The sequence below is a fragment of the Pseudopodoces humilis genome, chromosome 2, assembly GCF_049639895.1.
Source record: "Pseudopodoces humilis isolate 2021_Gansu_Grassland_sample_001 chromosome 2, ASM4963989v1, whole genome shotgun sequence".
NCBI classification, from domain to species: Eukaryota; Metazoa; Chordata; class Aves; order Passeriformes; family Paridae; genus Pseudopodoces; species Pseudopodoces humilis.
The window spans coordinates 62096049-62122781 of record NC_142201.1 but is presented as its reverse complement, the minus strand read 5'-3'; the positions used below and the strand labels follow the sequence as shown (position 1 = coordinate 62122781).

Sequence of the window (26733 nt, the reverse complement as noted above, 5' to 3'; positions counted from 1 at the left end):
AAGCCGTCTCTAGAAACAGCAGCCACATCGATTGTGCCTTTTTGGCTTTGCCTACTTCTACCTCCTTCTTCTCTTCCACTCCTAGCAACAATGGTGCTGCACTCCTGGATAAAGCTGTTGGGAAATGGAGCGGAGGAAATTGTATTGGGAGTCGAAACTACTTGGAAATGGGAGAGATGGAAATGCTATATTGATCCATCAGATAAGAACATTTGGCACGCAGCTCAATGACGGTGAGGAGAAGAGCATTAGTCTTCCAGATTTTTACTCATCTCCATCAGGCTGCAAGCCTTGTTTTGCCAGAGCTGTGAGGTACAAGTTACAGTCACTTGAATGATCCAAAGAGGGGTTGGGAGAAGGCAAATAAAAAGCTGAGCTGTCAATTAGAGGGAGAGACTCTGAAAAAGGTCTGTGAAAAATTTATATACAGCTATAAGGATCTGTTGGGAGAACCTGATGTGGTATGAGCTAAATTTGAATGTCACATGTTTTCATTATTTTGGGATTTTGGTTTCCTTGGATAACGCTCTGCTTTATGCACAGTGTTCATTCACTGCTTACCACTGTCTACAACTACATCACCCACATACACCCTCTTTTCTACCATGAAAATTCCAGGTGTGACTTCAGTGCACTGTATTTGACCCAAACTGCTGTGCCCAGGCTACCGTCAATCTGGAAGTGCTGGGTGTGTCTGCAGTCTGCCCAAACACTCCCAGAGCTGCACATGGGGAATCATGCTGCAATAATTTTGACAGTTTGGAGACAATTTGTTGGGCTGGCTTTGTGCTCTGCATTACACTAGGTACAGGACTCCAGCTGCCACGTGTACGTGTGGTATGCAGGGTGTGTTGACAAAGCACTGGATTTGCTTTTTCCAGGTAGGGCCTGCTTGCATGGCAGACTCACTCACCAAAGGGGTCTTGAGGCTTCCCTCAGAACACCTGGATTTCTTAGGTGCTTGTTGTGCAGCGTTTCCCAGGCAGTGTACAGCAATGTCAGTGCAGTCATGAGGAGCAGAGGGAGGTGCAGAGCAGACCCACGACACAGCCTTGGCTGGCAGAGCTGCCTGAGGCCACTTTGTGCATGAGCTGAACCCACAGCTAACAAGACTAATGGAATCCTGGAATATGTTAGGAGGAGCATTACCAGCAGGTTGGGGGAGGTGATCCTGCCCCTCTACTCAGCCCTGCTGAGGCCACATCTGGAGTGCTGTGTCCAGTTCTGGGCTCCTCAGCACAGGGGAGCTCCTGGAGCAGGTCCAGTGGAGAGTTTCAGAGATGATTAAGGGACTGGAGCATCTCTCCTATGAAGAAAGGCTGAGGGGAACTGGGCCTGTTCAACCTTGAAAAGACATGACTGAGAAGCCTCATCAGTGTCTATGACTAAGTGAAGGGAGGGTGCCAAGAGGATGGAGCCAGGCTCTTCTCAGTTGTGCTAAGCAATAGGACAAGAAACAATGGGCAGAAACCAGTGCACAGGAAGTTTCACCTGAACATGAGGAAGAACTTCTTTACTGTGTGAGTGACCACACACTGAAGCAGTTTGCCCAGAGAAATGACTGTGGAGTCTCCTTTATTGGAGACGCCAAGAACTGTATGGACACAATCCTGTGCCATGCGCCATGGGTTCGCCTTGCTTGAGCAGGGAGATTGGACCAGATGTCTCACTGTAGTCCCTTCCAACACAACCTGTTCTGCGATTCTGTACGCACAGTACCGCTAGGCCCTCCCCGTCGCTCTCGGGGGTCTCCCGGAGTCCCAGAGCGCCGGGCGTCGAGCTGGAATCCCGCGGCCGGGCCAACGCGCCACGTGCGGAACCGCCGCCCGCCGGGACTATAAGCCCCAGAATGCTACGCGGGGTGGGGGGCGGGATCAGAGCGGGGAGCGGGCGGGACCAGAGCCGGGAGGCCGCACCACGATTGGACAGCGTCCGCCCGCCCTCCGCGTCACGTGCGCTCGCGCCCCCCCGTTCTCCGCCCCCTCCACCCCTCTCCCAGTCACTCAGCAACGGCGCGCGCGCGCGCCAGCGGCTCCCCCCCCCTCCCGCTCCCCTCCCCGCCCGTTTCCCCCCCCTCGCGCTCGTCACGGGGCGCGTCCCGCTTCCCTCCGCCCCTCGCGCGAGCCGCCGCCCGGGACCGCCGGAGCCCCCTCGCAGGGGCCCCCCGGAGCCGCCAAGGCCGAGAACGCCGCCGCCACCGGCCTGGAAAGCCACCGCATCAAGAGCTTCAAGAACAAGGGCCGCGACGCGGAGGTGCGTGGGGGGCCGGCGGGGCCCCGGCCGGGCCCGGCCTCCGCCTCCGCCGGCGGCCGCCAGAGGAGGGGCCGGGCCGGGCCGCGCTTGCGGCGGGAGGAGGCGGCGGGGGGAGCGCCCGAGGGGGGTTTTTTTCTTCGCCGTCATGCGGGCGGGTGCGGCCGGCGGGGGGCGGAGGCAGCGGCGGGGGGAAGGGTTGGCGCGGCCGGGCCGCCCGCGGCCCCCCCCGCCGCCCGCCCGGCGCGCCGGGGCCCGGGCGGGGCCGGCGGGATGCGGCACCTTGTCCTCCTGCGGCGCTCTCCGCTCCCACCCCGGCGGCCGCTCCGTGCTGCCGCCTCCCCCGGACCCGGGGCTTGGACGGGGCCTCGGACAATGGTGCCGGCCGCCTTTTGTGCCGCCCCCCGGGGCGGTGGCGGCTCTTCCGCCGGGGCTCGGGGCTGCCCTCCCCTCGCCCCGCGGTGCCGCTGCCGCACACGGAGGCCTGTGCTGGTGCCGGGGACCGCTCCCACGCTCTGGTGAGCCAGTTTGTGTGGTGTTACAGTGTGCTGTGCTGGCCCGTTTTGTTCCCTGTCCTCCCGTGTATCAGCCCCTTTTTTCTTTTCAGGTTTTCTGTTTTAATTCTAAATGCTGGTAGGCACATCGGTAATGGTCTGCAGGGCGTCTCCGTATGAATCGGGAAAGAGTGCGGTGCTCGGTGAGGCTGATGGGCTAATAGTTTACTGCCCCGAATTTGAGAATTTTTGGGAGCTTATTCCCTAGAGATGTTCCAGAGGTCTTCGAATCTGCGTGTCATTGTCGGACACATTTACAGTTCTACTTGCAATTGAAAGAAGAAATCTCAAATCTCGTGTTTAAGTTTCTGTAATAGGAAAGGAAGGGGGAGGGAGCTCTGAAATCAGGCTAGGATTGAAATCGGCTTAGGATTCGCTAGAGTGAAAACCTAAATATGTGTCAGATTACTTCGACTTCACCTGAGGGTGTTTTCCATGCTTCTGTAGATTTTATCACTTAACTTTTGTAATCGGTAGACTGGGATTTTAGTCCTCTGAAAGCACATTTTGTATTTTAGCGGAATTCACACTTCTGTTGCTATTACTTGGGTGGAGACAATTTTATGCAGGTCAGGCTTAGCAGCAGCAGTGTCTTTAGGATGACATTCACGGTGTAAAGTAATCCTTAATTTTTATTGAAGTCTGCAACAGTGAATCTTTCTCAGAGAAAATATTGCATGTAAAGAGTATGATAACTTCAACACTTCTGGGTAACATTAGTAAATGTTAGAAAGTAACTAAAAATTGCCCATCCTTCTGTTTAGCAGTTGCTTCTCAGGGTAAGGAGGGGGCGTGGTGCATTTCTTTTTCCCCTTCTCATCCAGTGAGGCTCTTCCTGCTGCTCCTCATTCATTTTGTCCTTGTCTCATCTCTCCGTATTGGTTACCGGCTTTGTTGCTGCTTTCTCAGTCACTGGCCTGATTCCATCAGAGCTCTAAACAGGGAAAGGTTAGGTACGTTCATGCCTAGTGTGAACTGGTCTGTCATCCACGCTTGCTTATATTATAGTGTGCCCAGGACTAGGGGAATTGAATATCTGCCTCCATGGGAGGAATGAGGGAATGTACCGCCTAAGCTTTCCTGAGATTACTTCTGCCAGACCACCTAAGGCAGCTTAGCTCTCATTTCCCCCCGAAGGGGAGTAATTATTTTGGAGTAGTGTATTTGCTCTTATGGAGAAGTATATCCCTAGGGTCGTCTTCCAGTGTGCTGACTGATTTCCTTTCTGTGGCTGAGCCTAAGACTGGTGCAGAGCTCCAATAATGGTAATGTAGTTAAAGCTGTCATTACCTGCTTTTGAAGAGGGTTAAAACCTAAATAACATATTTCTTTTGCAATAACAAATAGATAAAATGCAGAGGTATTTTCAAGTTTTATACCCATGGAAATATGCTAGAATGAAATTTCGGTTCATTTAAAGGACTTTCAAAGATTGGAAACATTTCAGTGTCTTTCAAAATAAATTAATTTGTATTAAATGTCTAAGATTTTCTACTAAACCTCCTTTTTGACTCCTTCCTGATCCGGTTATTTAAAAGTTCATGTTAGAAGTACCCTTCTGGAGTAAACTTTATCTAACTTAAGCCTCTAGAAGTAAAACAATGTAAGTTAAGTTTAGAATGGAGAATGAATGAGCACAGCTATATAATTGCCATTAGTTACTGTGCCTCTCTTGAGGAACTGGTACACAGACTGACCTGCTGATTGCACAGATTGTCTCTATGTAGTGGAAGTCATTGGCTCTTCACAAAGTATTTGTTTTCTAAATCAAATATACCTAATTCCCAACTGTCGGCAATTAAATACACCTGGTTTGCTCCCCGTACTGCAATAAACAGTTTTACATCGAGATCCTGCCTCCAGTTTTCTGTACTCAACTTTGGAAGTTAGGAAGGCATCAGTGGCTCCCAATGTAGATCACTGGCATTGATCTACATCTTCTCGTTTTGTCAAATTCCACCAAAGAGAAATGAAGTGTTTAGAATGATGGCATAATAAACCATGGTCTGATATCTAGGTTATATCCTCTGGAAAATTTAAAGTATTCAAAGCTGTACAGTCTCAGCTTCAGTTTGATAACCATGGCACTTGAGTCAACTTCTGCCTGGAAACAGTCATTGCCTTTGAATACATCAGGCTTGAATGGATTCTTTAGTAATCTTCCTTTGACTGCTGTTAAATACTTGTGAGTTACTATTGATCCCCTCTGGGTACAGACTCTTCGGCCAGACCAAAATACTTACTCCTTTAACTTGTAGTTAACTCATATTTTATTACTGGGTTTGCTGGGCCATATAATTGTCTTTGCTTTTTCTTAATGCAACTTTAAGGGAAAGAAAAGATGAGTGAATACTTTCAAATTTTGTTGTGTAGCCCATGCAGCTTCTCATTGTGCTTTTCTCAGAGCAAAGGAACAAATCTGTTGAGCAGAAATCAAAGCTTCTGAATCTTTGACCTGCACAGGTTCATTCTCCTTTTCCTAGTTTCAGGTTTGGGTGGAAGTTCCATACTGGAATTCTGATTTTGCGGTATTAATAGTCAAAAAAAATATTTAGCCCTCAAAAGGGATGATAGCAAAATCAAATTATGTGTTAAGTAAGCCAGAAATTAAATGTTCTTCACTTAATATGAGTTTCTGTTCTTTCTTTTATTAGTGAGATTTTTCTATTTTTATAGGTACTGACATGTGATTAGGAGCAGACAAAGTTAACCTCGACCTGCAGAGCTGATCAATAAGAAGCCAAGACATTCATGGCTTCATCTGGAAAAACAACTGCCCGTTCTCACAGCCTTCTGAATTCTGTGTTCTCCAGAGATGTGAAAGAGGTTTTTGAATTGTTACACATAAAATGAGAATTTTCCTGTGTTCATTATGGACATAAGTCTTAAATCTTAGTGATTTATTCTTTTTCGCAAAATATCCAGCACTGATTATTCCAGTACATTTGAGGCTTTACAGGACAAAATTAAACAGTTGCAATCAAGTTAATTTGTGATACCCATTGTAGCTGTGTTTGTTTATATTGATATCTAAGCTAGCCTAGCTTTTAGAGAACCTAATTTGAACCTTCTCATTTTTGCAGTTCTTCAGCTTCATTCTTTGCTTAGTAACATCCTTCTTAGCTTTATTTTTTCCTTCAGTGTCCTGGATTAGAAACGTTGCTTATTCTTCATTACAATAGCAGGCACCCATTTGTTGACTCACAGTTCTGATGTTTAAGGTGATAGATCAAACAATCAGCCCATTTCTTTCTGTCAGGATTAGTCAGCATCCCTGACTAAAAGTGAGGAAAAATTATTGATGAGCAAAGGTGTTATAATTTCTAGGGCTGTCTGCATGACTTGCTGATGTTTTTGTGTGTGATATAATGAGACTGCGTGGTCAGGTAGTTAGCAAAGTGCGTACTAAATTAAAACTGTATGTGCACTCATTTAAAAGAAAACCAACCAACCAGAAAAAGAAACCCAAAACCTGGTAAGGAGTTAGTGTGTTATAAACTGAATAACTTCATGTAAAAACACTTCCATGACTGGGATTAGAATTTTGGATGCTTGTCGTACCCTTAATCAGAAATCAAAATAAGACAAGTCCTTGATCTTCTGTTGGTTAGGCTGTAGGGCTATCCTTCGGAAATTTGTTGGCCATTTACCAAAAGGAAGTACAGCCTCTGTCATCTTTCACTTACTTCTTCTCTATTTGATTTTTAGTTTCTGAAGTCCTGGTCACTGATGTCTTTTCCCCAGTTACAGCAGTTGTATCGCCTTTTAGTCTGTGTCACCCTTGGGATCAGGAACTTTGAAGGATACATTTTTATTCTGTACCTTCAGCATCTTCACCCCAAATGAGGAAGAGAAAGAAAGTGGGCTTAGGCCAGATCTCCATCATCAGCTCTGGCAGATTCAGTTTATTTACTGCTCCTGCATTGCTAAAAGTGAGGATCTGGTTTTTAAGAATACTTGAATTCTTTTCCATGTTTCTATCATGCTGCCGTGAATTTTTTGCAAGGCAGGGGTATGTCATTCTGGGGAAGCCAAATTTGTGCAGCCCCTGGGCATCTGGGAAAAGGTACAGGTTGACTTAAATCCACGTTCATGTCAAGTGTCAAAGGCTTTTTGCAGTGGAGGTTCCATACCTGCACAGTGTTAATGAATGAGCAGTTGTGCTGCTGCCAGCTCATTTCTGGATGCTGTCCTGTGCACTGAGAGTTTTTGCTGTCTCCCTCTATTCCCCTCCAAGGCTTCATGAAACAAGTAAGGGTTGTAGCAGTCCCGGAAATCCTGGTAGTCCCAGTTACTTTGTACCAATGCAGTTTCTTTCAAGATTTCACAGTACAGATTGATCAGCTCTCTGCCTTTCCCTTTGACAGAGGAAAGGATACCAGAATGGAGTAGGGCTTTAACAGCTGGTTTGGGTAGGTTTAAGGTACTATGGACCTGCCATCTTAAAAGGTCCACTGGCTTGTTGAGTGAAGTGAAGACACAGGTGTCAGGTAACTTCCTGTTGGGAACTAGATGTAATACAAGATCCAGTACTTTCATGCAGAGGTTTTAACTCTAGCCACTTCTTTATTACCCTTTAAACCCAGTGTATATATATGTGTGTATATTTATACTCTTGGGAGAACATATGTGTACATGTTTGTACCTTGGAAAGAATTACATGGGTAGGAAGTTAGATACAGATGTGGGAAGCCTTTTTGGTTGCTCATGCTGCAGAATTTTCCAAGCTTTAGTCTGCAGGTAAATGGTACAATGCTGTGAAATGTTCGTGACTCTTGGCAGAAAAGAAACACCTAATAAGTCCATTTAGATGTAGTCTTTTCCTTGAGGTTCAACATCAGTTGAATGCATTGTATTTTAAAATATTTAAATACACAGATACATTAGGAAATCATTGTTTATTTCAAAAATACCTGTGGAGAATGCAATTTGGAGATGGTATCTCGTGATGAACATAATCTTCATAAGCTGATTGGGATCTGTGTTTGCTGTATTGAGGCCCAATTATTGCTGTTTGCTGTTGTGATATACCAAGCCTCTGGTAATCTTCCTGCAATTACAGAATTTGTCTTTCTTCGTTCTTGTGTTTTTCTAACACTACAGCAGTGGCACTGGTATCTCTAAAGTTTCTTTCATGAAAGGATTGATTTTTAATTTGTAGAATATTAAAGTCTGGTCACAGCTGGTAGCAGTGTAGCAGACTAGTTTTAAAGGGCACTTTAACTTTTTACATGAGTTCTTTGAGGCTTTTATAATTGTAGAGTTCCAGCACATATCCAAGCAGGATATTTTGTCCTCTAAAACTGAGTTATATGAAAAGACAGCAATTAAGAGGATGCACCAGCTACAAGTAACTGATCAGATTTGTATTTGTTGTGGGATTAGAAGTTAATTAATAATTAATTAATAAATTAATAATTAATAAATTAGAAGAGGCATCTAATTTGTAAAAGGTAGAGAAGGCAATGAACTAGTACATAATGGGTTGTGTCATCAAGTAGTAAACACAAAGTGACTTGATTTGAAAAAGAAATCCAAAACCTGTATCTTTTCCAAGAGTAGAGTCTGTCAGTTGTTTCTAAAATACCTGTTGTGGGAAACTCTGATACTGAATTGACATTCCTGATTACTAATATAATAGCAGAAACTGTGCTTTGTATTCCATTTCACAAAATTTGGTGTGGGTAGTCAAAAACACTGATTTATTTCAAAAAGTCACTCCTGCATCAGAACTGTCTGTGCCTTGGAGTGAACTAGTTGTAAAGCTTTTCACATTTCTTTAATTTTCTGCTCCCTTAGCTTCCTGAGCCAGCCTTTCACATCTGGAGAAGAACAGTGGTGGCTCAAAGAGGTCAGTGTGAAGGGGAGAAGGTATATCTTGTCTAGTGGTATTTAACTGTTGTATTGTTATCCCTTCACAATCAGATTAACACCATTAAATCTGCTGGGGAGGCTCCTCTGGGTCACCTGACACTTGCCTCCTTTCTCAGGCTAAGCAAATGTTGCAGTCAGCTTTAAACTTGATTTTGTTTGTATTTAAAAAATACAGCAAGTACAAAATGGAATATATAATGCACTAGTGCCTGCAGAACAGGAGATAAATTTGTATCTTCTTCATTCAAACACCTGTTACTGAATTACTCATTTCCCTCATACTCTGTCATGTCTCATCAGCTAAGGACCTCTTCTTGAGCATTTTTAATCTTGGTTATTGTCAGATTCAGTAACAGGTGGACTTTGGAGGTGGTGATAGAGTGATTCGCAAAATCAGTTGGGAGAAACACCTTCCTTTCAAGACTTGGGAGCCTTGATGGAGATGTGTTTTATTGAATGTTTAAGCTCCATGGGAAACTTGCTGGTGTGGAACATAGAGCTCATCTGTATGAGGAGAAGGTGGTCAGTCCCACAGGGTGTTAGGGTGGCTTGTGCCCATGTTTTCAGTGATGCAGTAGGGGATTCCTGACCAGGTGCAGTGTCAGATTTTGGGTTTGCAGTTCTTGTAGTCCTAGTCCTTGCCTTTTCTTGGTCAACTACAGTGTAAGTCAGAAGGTTGATGAGTTCTGTGGAGAGACATTGTTGTGTCTTGCTGAGGTAACTGAAACCACCCTAACCAGCAGATAGTCTTTTCATGCAGCTTTTTGGCATCAGGACCTCTCACTTCTTTTCATGCATATGTAATAGATGCAAAGTCAGTGGTAGTGACTTCTTTGCAATAAAAATCTGACTTTCAGCCAGATACAGGCGGCTTTCCACATCAGGAGAGGGTCCTGAAATTAGAGCCATGCTGTGATTCATCAGGATCCTGTTAACCACTGTTCTCCAGGTATGCAAGAGGAATCTGTAGTGTTGGTAGCACTGATCAAACAGCACTGAGGAGCAACCTTCCAGATAGAGGAGACATTAAAGGAGCACTGACATGTGCAAGAAATGTGACCGCACCTTTTTTCTTTAATTGAAGGATGTATAAATTGGAATTTTGAGAAACTGAAGGAATCATCAAGGAGAGAAGTATGATACCCAGAATGTTCAAGTAGTGTAAGCACACAGATTCTATGTTTCTGTCACATTAAAGGGTGAGGTAGAAGCATCTAGAATTCAGAATACTGAAATGATTAAATCAAAAGGGCAGCTGACAAGGTTCATAAGATTATGGGATGCTGCTAGAGTGTATTTTCTAATTCCTAATGCTCCATGTTTTTCCTGTGTTGTCAGCTGGGTTTGTTGTTTTCTCTTGCATCTTGAGCAGAATGATCTCTTCATAGATTTAATTAGGCAGCCAGCACATGTTTAATCTTTGTTTTCCCTTTTGATTATATCTTTCAAGAAACAGCAAAGGAAATCTGATTTCATTTGAGCCATGTAATATTATACCAAAAAAGTTTACTGTGGTTGAATATAGCCTAGCTCTCTAGGGACTTTATTTGTTGCGGGTTTTTTTTCATGGCACTCTGTGAATGTATGCAAATTGCAATTATTTTCCCATTTTATAGACAGAATAACAAAACTTTCTTCCCCACTTCACAGGGAGGTGCTTATAAATATATCATGGATTCATAGAATGATCATCTGAGGTACTTTGATATTACACTTGAAGACTGTTTAAGTATCTGAAAAGGGAGTGTCTTTATTCAAACACAGATTGCACAAGGAGGTATCTGGTTAGTATTTAGCCTTGTATGTTTTCTTTTTTGTTTTGTTTTGTTTTTTCTTCCTAAGGGAAACTAGTACAAATATTTGGCAAGCTTAAGAATCTCTGGTCTTCTGGTGTTCAGAAATTTCTGGTGCCCCAGAAATCTGTGAAGCCTTTCTGATCAAACACTTAATTTTTTAATGAATTTCTTGGAAGTAGTTATCTACAATTTCATGTAAGTTTTTACATTTGAAAGTATTTAAATCTGTATGTTAATCTGAAGATCAAAATTTTAGTCAGTTGTTTGCACCTAGTTACCATGAAAGGTCCTAATTTTGCTTTGCTACTTTGATGTCCTGTGCACAAGTGAATATAGTATTTTGTCTGTGAAGTATGGTACTGGGTGGTGGGTTTGGTTTCTGGTAACATCTATTGGTAAAAAAAATGAAACTGTACCTGAGTTGGTCTTCTCTAGACTCTTCTAGTCTTCTGGACCGTGGAAGGGAAAGGGGCCTCATTGTCTTTTGTGGAGGCAGTCAGGTTTTCCACGTGACTAGACAGGTCTGCTGCTTTCCCTGCTTAATAAAGGCACGGGAGGGATCCTTGCTTAGAAACTTTAGGAGATGACAGAGGGGGTGTCATGTCTTGGGCAAGATCAAGGAGTTGTGTTGCTACTTCATTTGTTCTCCCTCAAGGACAGGTTAAGCTTCTCTTTCCAGGAAACTCTAAAGCATTTACTACCCTGCTCATGCAATATAGGAAGATAACTAATTACCTTTTTAGAAGTTTGTACTGGCAAAAGCAGATTCCTGTAACATAAAAGTACCAAATCTCAAATCCTTGTACCTATTTAATGTGTCAAGGGGTCTTAATCTTCTAACTTTCAAAAGGGGTATGAATAGGAATCACTTGTAATTAGACTATCTTGGTTTCCACTGTTCTTGGTGTTTGTTGTATTACAGTATTCAGATAAAGCATAGCTGACATCTTTGTGAAATTCAGTATGCCCTTCTCTTTCCAAAAGATACAGGGGGAGAAGAAAAAGTCAGTGCATATATCCATCAGTTTCTTTTGGGCTGCCGCATAAATGACCAAAGTTAAGTTTTTTCAAGGTCGACCTTGTTAAAATGGAGATGGCAAGTGACTGGATTGCCACTGCTTTTTGTGACATTCTGTGGAGAGGTTCCTTCTTTGCCCTATTAGGACAACCAGTCAAAAGTAGTACTTGGAATTGGTTGGTGATCCTTGCTGCCTGCTTATTGGTTTGTGCAGACAGGCTGTTGCTCAGTGGTGAGTTTATCTTGGGATGCTGTTTAATTACCTGGAAATTTGATTTTGCCTTCAGGTGGAGCCCAGATGGGTGTGTTGTGGGCTTTGGTCTGATGTCAGTAGAGGTGTGATTAAGAGTGTTAAAATCTACATCTGAATGTAAATGCTGTAAAACTTTTGACAGGATATAATGTCCTTGATTCACACAACAGCAGTAACTGAAGATCGACTAGTTTTGATGTTGAATAGAGAATTCCATCTCTCTTACTCTTTATCAAACCAGGTGTAACATGTTCATTGTATTCCAGACCACTTCATGTCCTTCAGTACTGGTGCAATTTGTGTTGAATGCAGCCAGCTAACTTGTTTAGAATCCAGTCTCCTGAGGGTTTGTTTGATAGGTTTGTACTTGTAAGCTGGCTAATTGGGATATGGGAATGAAAACATGAGTGCTCACTTCTTGCTTCTTTACTGATAGAAGCTCAGTATGGAGGTTGAACAGTTGCAGAGAGCATATCAGGGCCTTGAAGAATATCCTTACAAAAGAGCTGGTAAGAAATAAACACAGCAATTGCTTTTCTGCCTAGATCTTTTGGAGTAGTAGAAGCAGACAGTGTGGATGGGCAGCTCTGTCTACTTCCACAGAGCTTTCAGGTGAGTCAGCATTATGAGCAGTAATAATTGGAGGTTTGTGGCTTTCCATATTGGCATAAGAGTGTGACTTCAGTGAGTCATTACCCACCACTAAGTAAAAGAGTTATGGTAGATGTCTCATTCATCCAGTTTGCTGAGACTAGCCAGGTTCAGATACTTGAATTATCTTGCCACAGACTAGTTAACAAAAGGCAGCTGGGTGTAATTTCAGGGGCCCCAAACTGGGGATTTAAAAAAAAAAAAATAGTGTGGCAGCTCCAACTGCAAAAGAACTAGTTTTCTTTTAGTGACCTTTATTTACTGTGAGGAACATAAGTCCCAGACAGATCATGGCATAAATTACAGTAGCATAAATACTGCACTCTGCTCTTAGTGTACCTAGCACTGTGTTAAATGTTACAAGCCAAAAGGAAGCTTTAAAATATTATGGTCCTGCAGCACACAGGGAATCTCAACTAAGTTTTAATGGCTTCTGCAAAATAATAGAATATTTACCAAAAAGAGGAGCAAATACCTTTCGGGTCAAATAGTAATCAAATGAAATAAAACTCTCTTGGAGTATCAGATCAAGGTACAGACGCATTTTAAGTTTATTTGGCTGCTGTGGTACGTCTGTTGCTTGTACTGTGGAATCAATGCCCCCTGCCTGCATTTTTAACTGGGTCAGCATAATTTAATGTGGAGATATGATAACAAAACCAGAAGTGAAGTTGTTCTAACTTTGTAGTGTATAGAACTGGGAAAAAAAAAAATCCCTTCTTTTTTCTTAGAAGGACAATTTGGAGCTTTATATAGGAGCACTTGGTAATTAGGTACGTCTCAAAATTGGGCTTGGGGAAGAAGTGTCTGCCTAGAACATACTCTGGTTGGGGGAATAAAGATAGGTAATGATCCATGATGCTTGTAAGTACGGTAATAAACCTAGCTAGAAGTGTTAATTTGGGCTAAACATTTGGTTTACTTTGGCATGGATGTCAAATCTTTTTGTATGTCCAAAAGAACTGGATGGAATTGGTGTCCAGAGCATCATTGTTTTTAATTCCTCCAGTTGTGATTAAGTAGTTGTATTCAGATCATCATGATGCAGTCCCAGAATTCTTCCCTCCTGTATTGTGATATACTTGCAATTCTTGGAGTAAGGGACACGCACTTTGAAAGTGTCAACAGGTAGAACAGTAGTGTCACCTCCTGTCAGTGCTCTTTTTTTTTTATCAGAAGCCAGCTGTTACCAGATCAAAATCATCAGCTTAAGCCTCAACTTTACACATACCAATTATATGCCTATATATGCATATAATAGGAAATAGTAAAATAGGAGTATTTAGCTTCTGGTGTTAACCAAAGATAGGCAGCTGACAATCCTAATCATCTCATCAATTGTATACAAACAATCATTTTGATAGGATTTTTTTCTGCCCAAACCAGCCTGGTTCCTGAGGCTTCTGCATTTCGTGTGCACTGCAGTATTTTATACTTGTTAAAAGTCAGGGAAGCAATAGAGGAAAAAAGGCCAGTAAAGCAGTTTCTGGGGAAGAACAGTGTTTACTTCATCAATACAAACATCACCTTTTACTCTCTTGCACCTGCACCTATGTTGTGAAGTATATAAATTGTACTGAAGGATATGCTCATATGCAAGAGGGAAGGCATTAGTTAAATTCAATCCAGCTGTTGGAAATGGGCCAGTTTTTTTCTTTCAGTTAGGCAGGTGGAAGTAGTCTAGAATTGACTTGCAAATGCTAAGCTATTTGGGCACTCTGTTTAATCAAGCTGCTTTACTAACCCAGCTATGTGTTCAGGGTAGCTTTTTCCTCTAAGCATGTAACTTCTGATTTTCTGGGACCTGTTTCTGTAATGTTGAGAGGCAAAAGCAGAAATAAGAATTTAATGATGTTTATAGATTCAGGGAAATTAGAATTGGTCAGTGAATTTGTTCTCTCTATTTAATAGCTGAATTTTCAAAGGAATTAAATGCACATATTACTGAAGTTCCTGGAAACATAACTTTTGTATCCACAGAACAGCCAAAGCTGGCATTGGGCTGTGGTGTTCATCTTGTCAAGATGATTCTGGCTTTCCCATTTGCATGGACTAACTCAAGGCTGATATGTGCTTGCAGGAGAGTGGGGGTAGGCAGCTAGCTGGTTGTGGGGCAGCTGGCAGAGTTGACGTGCTGCCTGTATAAAAACATCTGTTTCCTGCCTCTTCATTTCTGATGGTTTGTGGACTTGCTCAAGTTATAATGGAAGTGCTCTAAATGTGTTGATTAAAAGTTGACACTGGTGAGGTATCCCACTTAATGAGGTGGGTGCTCAGGATGAGCACCACGCTGAGCTCCCTATCTTGTTACAATGGTAGGTAAAGTTTTAGTTGTTAAATGCTGGTTATGCTTTAGTGTTCCTTCTGACACAATAGATATAGCTAAAAGTAGTTAAAATTATTAAAATTCATACCATTTACTGTTATTGATACTTAATTGTGGATGAGATCGAGCTTGCTTAAAGTAGTAACATTGTTTTAAAACATTCTTTCATAAGTGGAGGACTATTCTGACTGCTTTGTCTAAGGTGTGATTTTTATCCTTTTGGATTAGCTTGATTTCTTTTTTTCCCTGCAGCCTTGTATAACTATAGTATATAGTTTTGGTTTTTGTTTCCCACCCCCCCCCAACTCTGGTACAACACTTTATGTATTTGCTACAGAGGATTTTGAAACATTGAAGATAACATTGAAAAATGTTATCTTGTTCTAATGTACAAGTATAACTGATTGGTTTTGGGGTTCCTTGTTTTGTTTTTGGTTTTTTTTGTTTTTTTTTGTTTGTTTGTTTTGGGTTTTTTTTGGTTTTTTTTAGTTTACAGAAGCTATATGGGTTGCCTTTTCAAGTAGTTTAATGTATTATGCAGTTAAATGTTTTTTATGTTAAACAAAGGCTTGAAAAGCTTGTTAGACTTACCTCCATAGAATCTCAATGTTATTCAACAGTTCCAAGTCATCCTTTTTTATTTCCCAGAAAGGTCTGCACGGCTCATGGTGAGGTACCCAGTGGAAGTGTGACAGGAGTGGTATTGGCTCTTTAACACATCATGAGCATCTTTTGCACCCTCATATGCACAGGATATGTGATGATATATGCATAAATGGTTCTTGTGCAGCAGGTGTGGGTCAATGAAAGGTTCCCAAATAATTTGGCCACTGAAAAAATAATTATTTTAATGTGCTAGTGGTACAGCTTACGTTGATAATTCAGAATTATCAGTGGCCATTGCTTTTGGATATCAAGAATTTGATGCAGTTTTGTGTTCTGTCATAAAACAAGTATCAACTGAAAAATAAGGAAGGTATTTCCCTTCGCCTCAGGTGGCTGCAACTGAACTTTTGAGTTTCTTGTCATCTTGTTGAGAGATACCACCCTTGTTGAGAGATCTGAAATACTGATCTGATGAAGACAGCTGTATTCTTTATTCCTTCTACCCATTCAGTGTGTCAAAGGCAGTTTTACAAGGACTGTGGCATTCTTTTCCTATTTTTTTTTCCTGGGGTCTGGTGTCTCTTAAATCTCTTTTGTCAACTCAGCATTTCTGTGTTTTGTGTCACAGTGAAACAAAGTTCCCTTGCAGCCCTTAACACAGCAGCCCTCATGTGTGCAGAAATTTTCTTCTTTGGCATATAAAATTAATTTCAGATTTGAGGGAACTAGGAATTCTTTTCCCTTCATGTAGAAGGTGATAAGGAGAGATTCTTTATATGTAACTGTTTGTATCTGACTTTGGAAGAATATTCAGAAATTCAGGATAGAATGAAACACTGAATTATCTAACAACATCTAGCAGATCTTCTGGGGTTTTTTATGCTTTATTTATAAAATGACAAAATGCTGAGGAACTTGAAATTAGAAATACCGCTCAACATCTACTTTTGACTTGTTACAAGACTTACAGTACTTGGCACATTACTGTGCTTATGTCAGCCTGTCAAACATACTGGTAAATAATTGTTCCTTACATATGGTGAACTGGGGAGAAGAAATCTCTTGTTACAAAAGCCTTATGAACTTAAGTCTGCTTTGAGTCATGTATAACAATTGAGATGTAATGTTGTAGCACAGCTTGATAAGTGTTGTGTTCTTATTTCTTAATGCTGACTGGTAGTTACTCATTTTTACTGTTTGCATTTAGTTCATGGTGCATTAATACTTTGTGCTTAGGAGTGTCCTCATGGTTCAGATGCTGCAGCTGTCATCATTTTTGTGACTTGTAGGATTTTGCCTGTGCTGTGTTTTCCCTGTCTGAGATTTGGAGACTATTTTTTTATTCAGTGAATAATTCAGCCAGTTTAGCCTTAGCTTGGGGGTTAGTGTTGAGATGTACTATTTCAGTGTTCCATGAAGTTACTTGTTTGAGCACATTATGCTGAGATGTGATTATAGTCAGAAGTTATGGGTGTCAAACCCTGTATTAGATCCATTGGTCACCTCTTGCTAGGCATCAACTGGTGTGGCATCTATAGATGTCAAACCCTGTATTAGATCCATTGGTCACCTCTTGCTAGGCATCAACTGGTGTGGCATCTATAGACTTCAACAGGTGTCCTCCCTGCCTGGAAGCTGGGAATGAATCCTGGGTTAAGTTGCAGAATAATTTTGTCTCTTCTCTCTGTTTTATCTGACCGGTATTAGCTGGGGAAAACATTTAGCCTTTCTACTAGTGTATAAATCCATTGTAAATGCCTATCAGTTCCCTACATTCTGGTTCTTGCAGGTTGTGTGGAAGCGTGTTATTCTGCTTCCAGTGGTAATGATTCCTTGAAGGGAGGCTAGCACTGGTACTTAAGACTGCTTCTTTTATATGCTATTGCATTATATGTGTCTCTTCTAAGGCTGTAGGAAGGTGCTGATGACCTGCTGTATTTCTAAAATGGTTCATCTGAAACACAGGCTTTAAATACTTTCCTTTCAAGAAATGCCAAATCAGGACAAAAAAATTATCTGAATCATTTAAGTCTGTTTTTTTGAGAATGTAATCTGGGTTTTTCCAATCTTCCTGTCTTATCCTGTCCCATTCTCCCCACCTCACCCCACCAGACTGGAAATCGTGCCTTTTGATCAGCAGGTTTTAAAATACAACTTCCAAAATCCATCAAGAGTATTCAGAATACAGTGCTATATGTATACCTTCATTTCTTGTAATTGGATGAACTTGAAATATGTTTTAGGTCTTTCAAGGCAGGGATGACTAAACTATGGATGCTCAGGGTCTTATCACGGAACAGTCACTAGTGTGTATCAGCTCCAATGGTAAAAGGGGAAAAATTCAAGCTGGGCAACAGTCTGGAGAAATGCTCCGTAAGCAGCATGAGTAAGATTAGGTAATCAAGCCAATGTCAAGTGCATTCATATGTTTTTCATGTAAAATTCATGTGTTTTTCATGTCTACAATTGCCACAGTTGCCAAGTATGAATTAAGTGGAATCTGTGGTCTTAAGCACATTGAGTATGCAGTAGTCATCTGATGTGTCAGGGACATGAAATGTGGGGTTAGAAATAGTGTCAGCAGGCTTCAAGTAAGGAGCACTGATCATGATCCAGCCATGGCAACCAAATTTAACTGCCAGAATGCACCACAGGCTCTTTGGTGCTATACCTGTAGGACTCTAGCCTCAACATTGTATCACTGATTCTTGGTGATCCTGATGACCCCGACCCAATTTTTTTAAAAAAATGCTGTGCCAGAAGGAGACTGTAAGACTGGAAGCCCTTAGTTTGGTGGGGAGCAGATAACACTTACTGGTTCCATGAAGTTAAGACTGATATCCCAGTTATCAACAGTTCTTGCTCTGAATGAAGAGGTAGCACTGGACTTAGTGGTGAGTACTGCCTGTTCTGCCTTTTAAAGGAGGAAGGTAAAAAGAAAATGTACCAGAGCTGCTTTAAAAGAGAAAACACTCATAGTAAGTTCAAAATGAAATACAAAAGAACAGCTAAAAGGATAAAATCTAGGTAATATGGAGATTGCCTTAAGAGTATTAAAGCTCAGAAAATCTGTGGTACTGGTCAGCAAAATGCCTGCAGAGTTGATAACCTTTTTTATGGATCTTTCTAAAGAGTGGTAGCTCTCTAAATGAGGAAAATATGGGAGATTTTTGCATATTAAACATGAAAACCATAATGGAGTAGTGAATATTTTGAAGATCAGCTTGATAAAAATCAACAAGAAAAAAGTAAAAAAAATATTGAGGCAGAATTGTAATAGGGTAGGATCAGAGGGGCTGAAGTAATGGAAGTATAAAACAAAGATAAAATCCTAATGGAAAATCTGAGTGAATTATTTGCCCTTAGAAAGAAGCTTGGAGTCTTCCCAGCAGAGACTTCATGGATGGCTGACTCTGAGTAGCTGTCTTTGGTCAAATTATTGTTAAGGAAGGTTTTCGAGTAAATTTGTGAAATGAGTAGTAATGTCTTGCCTGGAACTGCACTGTATTTGGGTTTTTTCTAAACCAAAAAAATCAAGCTGTTGAACTGTTTTGCACAGCATATAGTATTCCTTAAATCTGCCCTGCTTCCAGAAGAGTGATAGGTGATAAATGTTATAGTCTCCTAAAGAACTTCAGATTTAGTCTGATTTTTCTGTTCAGTATAAGTATTCTAGAGTATTCTTGCATAGATAAATGAGAGTAAATTGTAGGTAGGGAGCAAATCAAAAAGTAAATTGTGCCTTGCATCAATTAAATCACCAAGGCTTCAAATTTGGCACATGCAACATTGGATTTTGGGGAGGAAAATTCTAGTGGACACTTGAGTTGACTGATTATGATAGTGTACACCTTAAAATTTAAGGTAAGTAGGAATAAGTGATGAGATTTTAGGGAAAGGTGGGGAGTTGTTGCTAGTGAAAAATTCAGTAAAGAGTTTTGGTGACTAGAACACAGAATGATCAAGAAAAGAAGACTTTATAGCATTGTTTAACTACATTTTTTTATTGAAATGCAGAGCTACAGAGTCACAGAATGATGTGAGTGGAAAGGAGCCTTGGACATCTAGTTCCAACCCTCCTGCCAGGGGCAAGGACACCTTCCACAAGACCAGGTTGCTCAAAGCCTCATCCAGCTCAGTCTTGAACAATTCCACGGTTGGAACATTGAAAACTTTTCTGGGAAGCCTGTGCCAGTGCCTTACCATGCTCACAATAAAGAATTTATCCTAATATCTGGTGTAAACCTCTTTCAGTTGAAAGCCATTCCCCTTTGTCTTATCACTCCATGCTCTGGTAAAAAGTCCCTTTCCAGCTCTCTTGTATCCCCCTGCACTGGAAGGCAGCTGTCATGGGGAAGAAGTGTTGAAAAACTTGGGGCCATGTGATGTCCTGAAATTTGACACCATTATTAAGATTACTCAAATATAAAGTTGTAATGGAACAATAAATTTGAATGACTAGTCTTGCTAGTTGCATGTGATGACTTTTTGGGTTCTTCATTTGTTAAGATAAATGAACCTACTCAATGCTCTCCCATTCCCCAGCTATCCAGTCCTTATCATACTGAGCTGTTGCAGCAGGCTCAGGTGGTCACAAGTATTAAATTTTATTTGGTTTACCAAAATGATGAGAGGGGAAAATATGTGCAGTTGTAGTAGATGCTGTAGTGCTGGTGTCCTCTTACCCTAACGACGATATGCTTTGTTTAAAGTAGTAGAGCTCAACCCTGTAGATGGAAAAGGAGAATTTTGTCTGTATTTATATGAGTGAGCTGGTTAATCAAGCAGTGGGTAGGAAGACAAGCCTTCCTTACTCTCAAGTGAACCCAAGGTAATGATTTCAGGATGGAGACAAGACAGCTTCAGGGAGACCTCATTGCAGCCTTCCAGTACCTTAAGGGGGCTTATAAGATGGAGGGAGAGAGGGTTTTTGTGTGGGTGGTGACAGGACAAGGGACAATGTTTTTAAACTGAAAGTAGGTTTAGGTTAGATGTCAGGAGGAAATTCGTTACTGAGGGAGTAGTGAGACACAGGTTGTCCAGAGAAGTTGCTGATGCTCCTATCCCTGGCACTGTTCAAGGCCAGGCTGGATAGGTCTCTGAGCAACCTGTTCTAGTGAGTGGCACCCCTGCCTGTGGCACTGCTGTGCAAACTGGCTGAGAGCAGTGAAGCTATTGTAGTTATGTCCTGTACATATTCATGGTATGAAATCTGCTCATTTTTTTCTAATCATGTTTCATCTTTAGCATGTTTGGTATTTTCTTAGATGGCTGATGAGGAGTGCTGGTGTTTATACTGCTGGTCTTCGCTGGTACTTTTTGCTCAGGGAGTTATTTGCCCTAACTCAAAAGATACATGATAGTGGCAGTGAAGGTCAGTAGCAAGGACAGGACACAAAGTATTTTAAAAGGCTAATTTTAGTTAGTGTGGATGATCTGTCTGGACTGCCAGCAGTCATCCAGTCCTCTTCTCTTTTGAATTGCATTCTGATGGTACATGTCTTTTCCACTGATAATTGAACGAACCTAGGGAGATTGCCTTCAGTAGGCTAAAATTCTTTTCCAATCTTCTGGTCTCATCTAAGAGGTGCAGCAGCATTGTCATGAATCCGTTCCGAGTGCCCAGTATCTTTAAGGAGCCAAGATGCTTATGGGGGTTCTCCTTTGCAGAGTTTAGGCTATAGGTCCTAAGAAGACTCAGTACTGCAGTACTACTTTATTTCCTTTTTCTGCAAGCCTGATGGGTCTTGTTGCATTGAACTCGGTCATCTCCTGTCAGTCATGATTGATTTTGGCCAGAGAACTGGTATAGGTTATGTGTTTAGGTTGTGAATGTGATTATATGGGAATAGAAGATTGTCTAACCTGGATTTACTGCTGCCTTTGGTCTGCACATATAAACACCTGGAAAATAATTTCAGTGAAAACACCTCAAGAATCTTTCTTGTGAAACTTCATGAGGAAGTTGGTGTTTTATACCTTTGGGATACTTCTTGTGGTTTATGACAAAGCTTTCTGTAAGGTGTATATTTAAAAAAACCCCAAAAAATAACCAAAACCAACCAAACAAAAAAACCTCAACCCAAACAAAACATCACTAAATACATGTGCATCCTCCTAGGAAAGATTGAGTTATAAATTATGCACAGTTTTCCATGTCTTTTGATGAATAACTGCACTTTTTACCTAGAAGCAGCTGATTCCAAAACAGAATACTGCTTTCTTGACATACAAATTTATTTATTTATTTTTTATTTGCAGACTATGAGAAGACACAGAAATGAAGTTACAATTGAATTGCGGAAGGTGAGTCTGCTTTTGTTTATCAACTGTGTTACAGTGCTCTGGTGTCTTAACTATTTTTTTATAAGCTTTGCTTTATAGCCCCAAACTGCATAGAAAAGGTGTAAATTTGTTAAATACTAACTGGATTCTAATTTATTTTTCTTCTCCAATTTGTGAAGCTCAGTACAGAATAGTACTGCTTTACTCCACTGTCTCACTTGGAAATAATCCATATTCAGTTTCTGTACCAGTTATTACAGTGGAGCTGTCAGCTGTTCAAATGTTTAAAATCTCTGAATAGGAAAAGGGAGAGTTTTAGCATTTAGAAAGTGAGGCTGTTCATTTATTTTGTTTTCTGAAAATTATTGCTTCCGTGCTGTAAAGGGAGTTAATTTGGGGGTCAGATTTTGGCTGTATTGGGTAAATGTCAGTATGGCTGGAAAGATCATGAGAGCTGATCTAGTTTACTGCTCTGCATAATTAGAGCCTTTGTTACACCCTTGTCTTTCATAACTCTTCCAACAGCCTTTTTAGGCACCTCAAAGACTTGCTCCTGAAGGATGTTTTACAAGCTAAGGGAAAGGGTAAACTTTTATTTGCTTTTGGGTACCTTCAATGCATTTGAGGACTTCATACTGACCCCTTTAGCTTTATCCTATGGAGACACCTTCAGTTCTTCACCCTTTTCTTGAACATTCTCTTTCCTGGATTTGACTTGTTGCTGTTCTCAGATCCAAATTGTCTATTTTTCTGGAAGTGTGGAAATCTGAAATGCTGCAGCTGAGTTTTAAATGGAATAGTGAATAGCAGTTCCTAACACACTACTCTTCTTTATATTAAGTATGTTGTTGACAGGCACATAGTCTGCATGTGCTTTGTACACTTCTTACAGTACCACAAAGCAAATGTAGTTGTTTGTTTTATTTGCATAGTTAAATAAATGCAGATTTTTTTTTTTTCCACATTTGACTTCTGTCTTCTGAATTACATCTGTTTTTTCTGGGTTTTCCCATTCTGTTCCCCAGTATGTTTTAGTGCCTCTCCAGCTTGGTATAACCTGTGTTTTCTGTTATTTTCATTAATGACCTGATAAGTGTTTAGTTTGAATATTCTCAGTATAGCCCAGGCTCCTTTTGGTCTTACATTTGATGCTTATCTCCAGTTTGCTGGTTGAATCCTTGACAGTTTAAGAGGTGCTTGCTTAGGAGTGCACACCCACCAAATTCCATTTTTTTTTTTTTTTTATTATTTGCAAACTGAGAAGACAAAGTCCTTATTAAAATCAAAGTGAAGACTGTAAATAGAAACTATGTTGATAGAAATCGGCTTGACTTGTTTTTGAGAAATTTTGTCTGTACTTACCACCTGATTGTGTAGGAGCAACCAAAAAGTCTTGTGCTAGTATTTTTCTGGGATCCTTCTCTTCCTCTTGGAAGAAGGGACTTTGTTTTTTCAGGTCTTACAGAAAAACTTCTCTATCTCATTACAATATAAACAATAAATATTTCTAAGATTCATTCTGAGACTGTAATAATTAGTCAGAGAAACCTAATTGGACCCAGATGACTGGTAAGTGATCAGCAATGGAAGTTTATGCTAACATGTCAGAGGCCCTCTTTGTTCAGAACTGGTGTAAAACTCGCTGTATAACTGTGAAATGTGTACTGGGAAGAGTCATTCATAACACTTGGGCAGCCTCCGCCTGCTAGCAAAGCAAACCTGTAAAAGATGGCTTAACTAATGCAGCATATCCTTATAAATCTCATTGAGATGGAATGTGAGCATTCCAGTGCAATCTCTGGAGAAAACTTTGCAGTGCAAAGTGAGACTTTTAATTTTGAATTAATTCTTACAATAGGTTTTTCTAACAAGTCGCAATTTCAGTTTATTACAGAAGTGTGGTGGGGGAGCAAGTCAGACACTTAAGGCAAGGGATTGTCCTGTGTGGAAGGAATCCAGCATGTGCCAGTAATATGTGAGTGAAAATGAGGAGGAAGCGTATGAGCTGCCAGTGACTTCTCACTGGAAACTGCACATGCAAAGATCAGTTACACGTTTAGAGGAGAAGCCTGAGCACTGGACATAGGTCAGACTGTAAATCAAGAGTGAGCAGCAGCTGAAGCACTCTTAAATGCAGGAATTGGTGTTCTTCTGGAGTGTTGGTTAAATATCTTCACTCCAGAGACCAGAAAAAATCTGTTTTAATAATAAATTCAGTGTGTGTCAACTCAGTGGGTGCTGGTGGGCAGCTGGTTTGCTGTGGAAGCTCTGTAGAAGATGAGACTCTGTACCATTGCTTCTGGTACAGAATTGAGACTTAAATGCTAAGGGATATGCTTTATCAAGTTCCAGCAGTGGAAAAGATAAGTTGTAATATCATTGCTTCAGCCTTTACAGTTAACACTGCTGCTCTAGCCTGAGTGTGCCAAATTCAGGAAACTTTTGGCATGACCTTAGTAATCCACCAGTGCCTCTTCAAAGGAAGGAGATGTCTTCTCTTCATCCCAGCTACCCAGATGCTGCATGTACACCTGGCTTTGAAGAAAAGAGATGAATTGAGTGTATTCTTGATCTGTACAGTTGAAGCACTACATAGTTACGGGTTTGTCTTCTGAATCAATGTGGATATAAATATTAAATGAATGGATCTGATGAAATTGCTCACATCTCAGTTTGGTAAGATGGAATAAATAAAAAATCACAGCTTTGAACAGTAGTAAACAATTTCTGCATGCATCAGTGTGAGGTGTTCATTCTCTTGAAATTACAGACATCAAGGTGCATTTGCAACACATTCTGTGTTTCAAGAATATATTATCTCTACTCACTATCTTCACACCACAACTCTCATTCAGGGAGAAACTATTTTTTTATTTCCTAATCATTTATTATTTGTTCAGGAATGTAATTAACAAAGATATCTGACATGAAAAGGTGGCAGTAGTCTGGCAGATTCCAGGTTGAGGCATGAGGCATCATGAGCCAGTCAGATGACACTCATGGTCAGGTTTTACTGATTCCAGATTGGCTTTTGTGTTCTGTGCATTTTGAGAATTGATCTACTACATTTCTGGAAAGATAATCTTGGTCTCTAATTATATTGCTTGTACAGCATCAGGTCTGAGAGCTTAAACAATAGCCATCTCCCTTTCCTTACAGATAACTGTGTCAGTTTTGACACTGTCAGTGTCAGGTGATGGAGACTGTACTAGGATTTAGAATATAAAACTTTTCAGTGCAGTGTCTTGGTGAAGTCTGATTTAGAGTGTTTATCACTTGGTTTCAGCATCCCAGAAACCTGAAGGCTGCTCTGTTAGTAACAGGGACCCTGGAATTAATTGGCTTAATCTGTTAGTTTCAGTCTAAAGGGGTGTATGGTAGATGAGCAATGGTTAGGATTCAGTTTAAGATTCTATATCTAAATGAATCCTGTTACTCCGTTGCTCTGAAACATCCTTTGATTCTGGATGCTTGGCTTTCTCTGAGGATGAAGTTTGACTTGAGCCACTTGTGTTGCTAAGAAAGGTAGTCCAGGTAGACCTGGGTCAATGATGTGGTCATTGAGTTAGATGTCACCCTTCAAAGGAAGCCTTAGCACTCCTAACCTCAGCAGAAACACAGGATACCGTCCTGGTAACTGGAATCTTAAGAACTTCCATGATCTCTTACAAGGTTTATTTTTGGCTTTCTTGGCAAACTCAGCTGCCCCTGAGAGCTCATAGACATGAGCTCATGAAAGCTCTAATTGCCAATTAAGTTTGGTGCAAGGCAAAGCAATTATTTGCTAAATAAATGGTGGATTAAAGAGTCATGGGCATATGTCTTTTTTTATCTCTTTCCCTGGCATACTGTCCTTGTTTCTACTCTGATCTTTCTTAAATAAGATTGCTTATGTCCGTGGTAGCTCCTGAATTAAAGTAGAAGACTCCTTGAAGAAAGGAATTGATCTTCATGTTGCTGGGAGTGCTAGGGTGGAAAAAAAATCTTTGTTCTGATTCTCAGTAAGTCTGAAAATGCAAAAGAAAGAGAAAATTCTTCGTTTCAGGATTGTGAAACATAACAGTTAAGTGTCTTTTCCAGTTGAGTATGTATGTATAGCTTTTCATTCAGTGTAAAGAACATATTTTCGTACATAATATAAGTTTGCCAGTTTGAAACATGACTACCCTGACAGGAACACTGAAGCACTCTTAGTATGTTCTTCTGGAGGCTTCCCTATCTAGTGTTAGTAGCACAAATTCTTGGAAAAGAATTCGCATTTGCCCTGCCTCAACTGATCATTGAAAAAAAAAAAAAAATACCCTAAGAGGAAAATTACATTCCTAACGGATTCTTTTAGAGGCTTAGTTGAAAAGGGCTATGAAGAAATTCTTTGGAGGCTTGCTTGAATCCATTTTGGTGAGATCTTGCTGTTCCCTGACTTAAGAGGTCTCAATCTTTGCAATCCATGCTTAGGGCTTAGGCTGTACACTGGTGTATACTTAGTTTTAGTCAATCTGCTCCTCTTCTGAGACAGATGAGCACTAACCAAACAGGATCATTATGATTGCCCTTTGTTGTCACAAAGGTGAATTAGCAGAACTCAAATGTAGGAAAATTGCCTGTGTCTTCTAACTGTGTATCTTGTAGCTGTGTGCCTTATCTGAAGAAGAATCTTGGAATCTGACTTGGAATCAGTGGTAGCTTAAAAGAGATGTCCAGAAAACCTGAATCTACCTCCATCACTGTCTTGAACCCTTAGTCTTTCTTTGGATGTAATTGCAGGGGCAAGAGCTGCTTGTTGTCATCAATGAGTGTATCTAATACTGGCTAGCATTAGGAACTCCAGTTTCTAATGTTGCAATGTTCTTGTAGTTCTGCTTTTTGTCCTCAGAAGACTCAGACATAGTTCTTGTGGCACAAAAGTTAATTTTTACTGGATACTGAGTTCCTAAACTTTCCCCTGACCTGAAGAAACATTTTATAATGCTATTTATTACCTGCAGGCAAAGATTTTATTGTTAATTTATTTTCCCTTTTAATCTTGAAGCCTCACAATAGCTGACTGTCTTCACAGAGCTTTCCTGCATGTCCAGTTCTGAAAAATATGTAGGTATTCATATTTGACACCTTTCACAGTT

General features: G+C 40.9%; 1 protein-coding gene across 1 annotated transcript in view; it reads left to right on the top strand.

Moving 5' to 3' along the window:
• The first annotated feature begins 227 nt into the window (after positions 1-227).
• The window catches only part of KPNA3 (karyopherin subunit alpha 3), a 49331-nt gene continuing 22825 nt past the window's right edge, over positions 228-26733 (top strand). Inside the window, exons 1-3 of the mRNA XM_005516350.2 lie at positions 228-233; positions 1726-2253; positions 21590-21634. Of these exons, the coding sequence (XP_005516407.2) occupies positions 228-233; positions 1726-2253; positions 21590-21634 (579 nt within the window). The remainder of the gene's footprint in view (positions 234-1725; positions 2254-21589; positions 21635-26733) is intronic.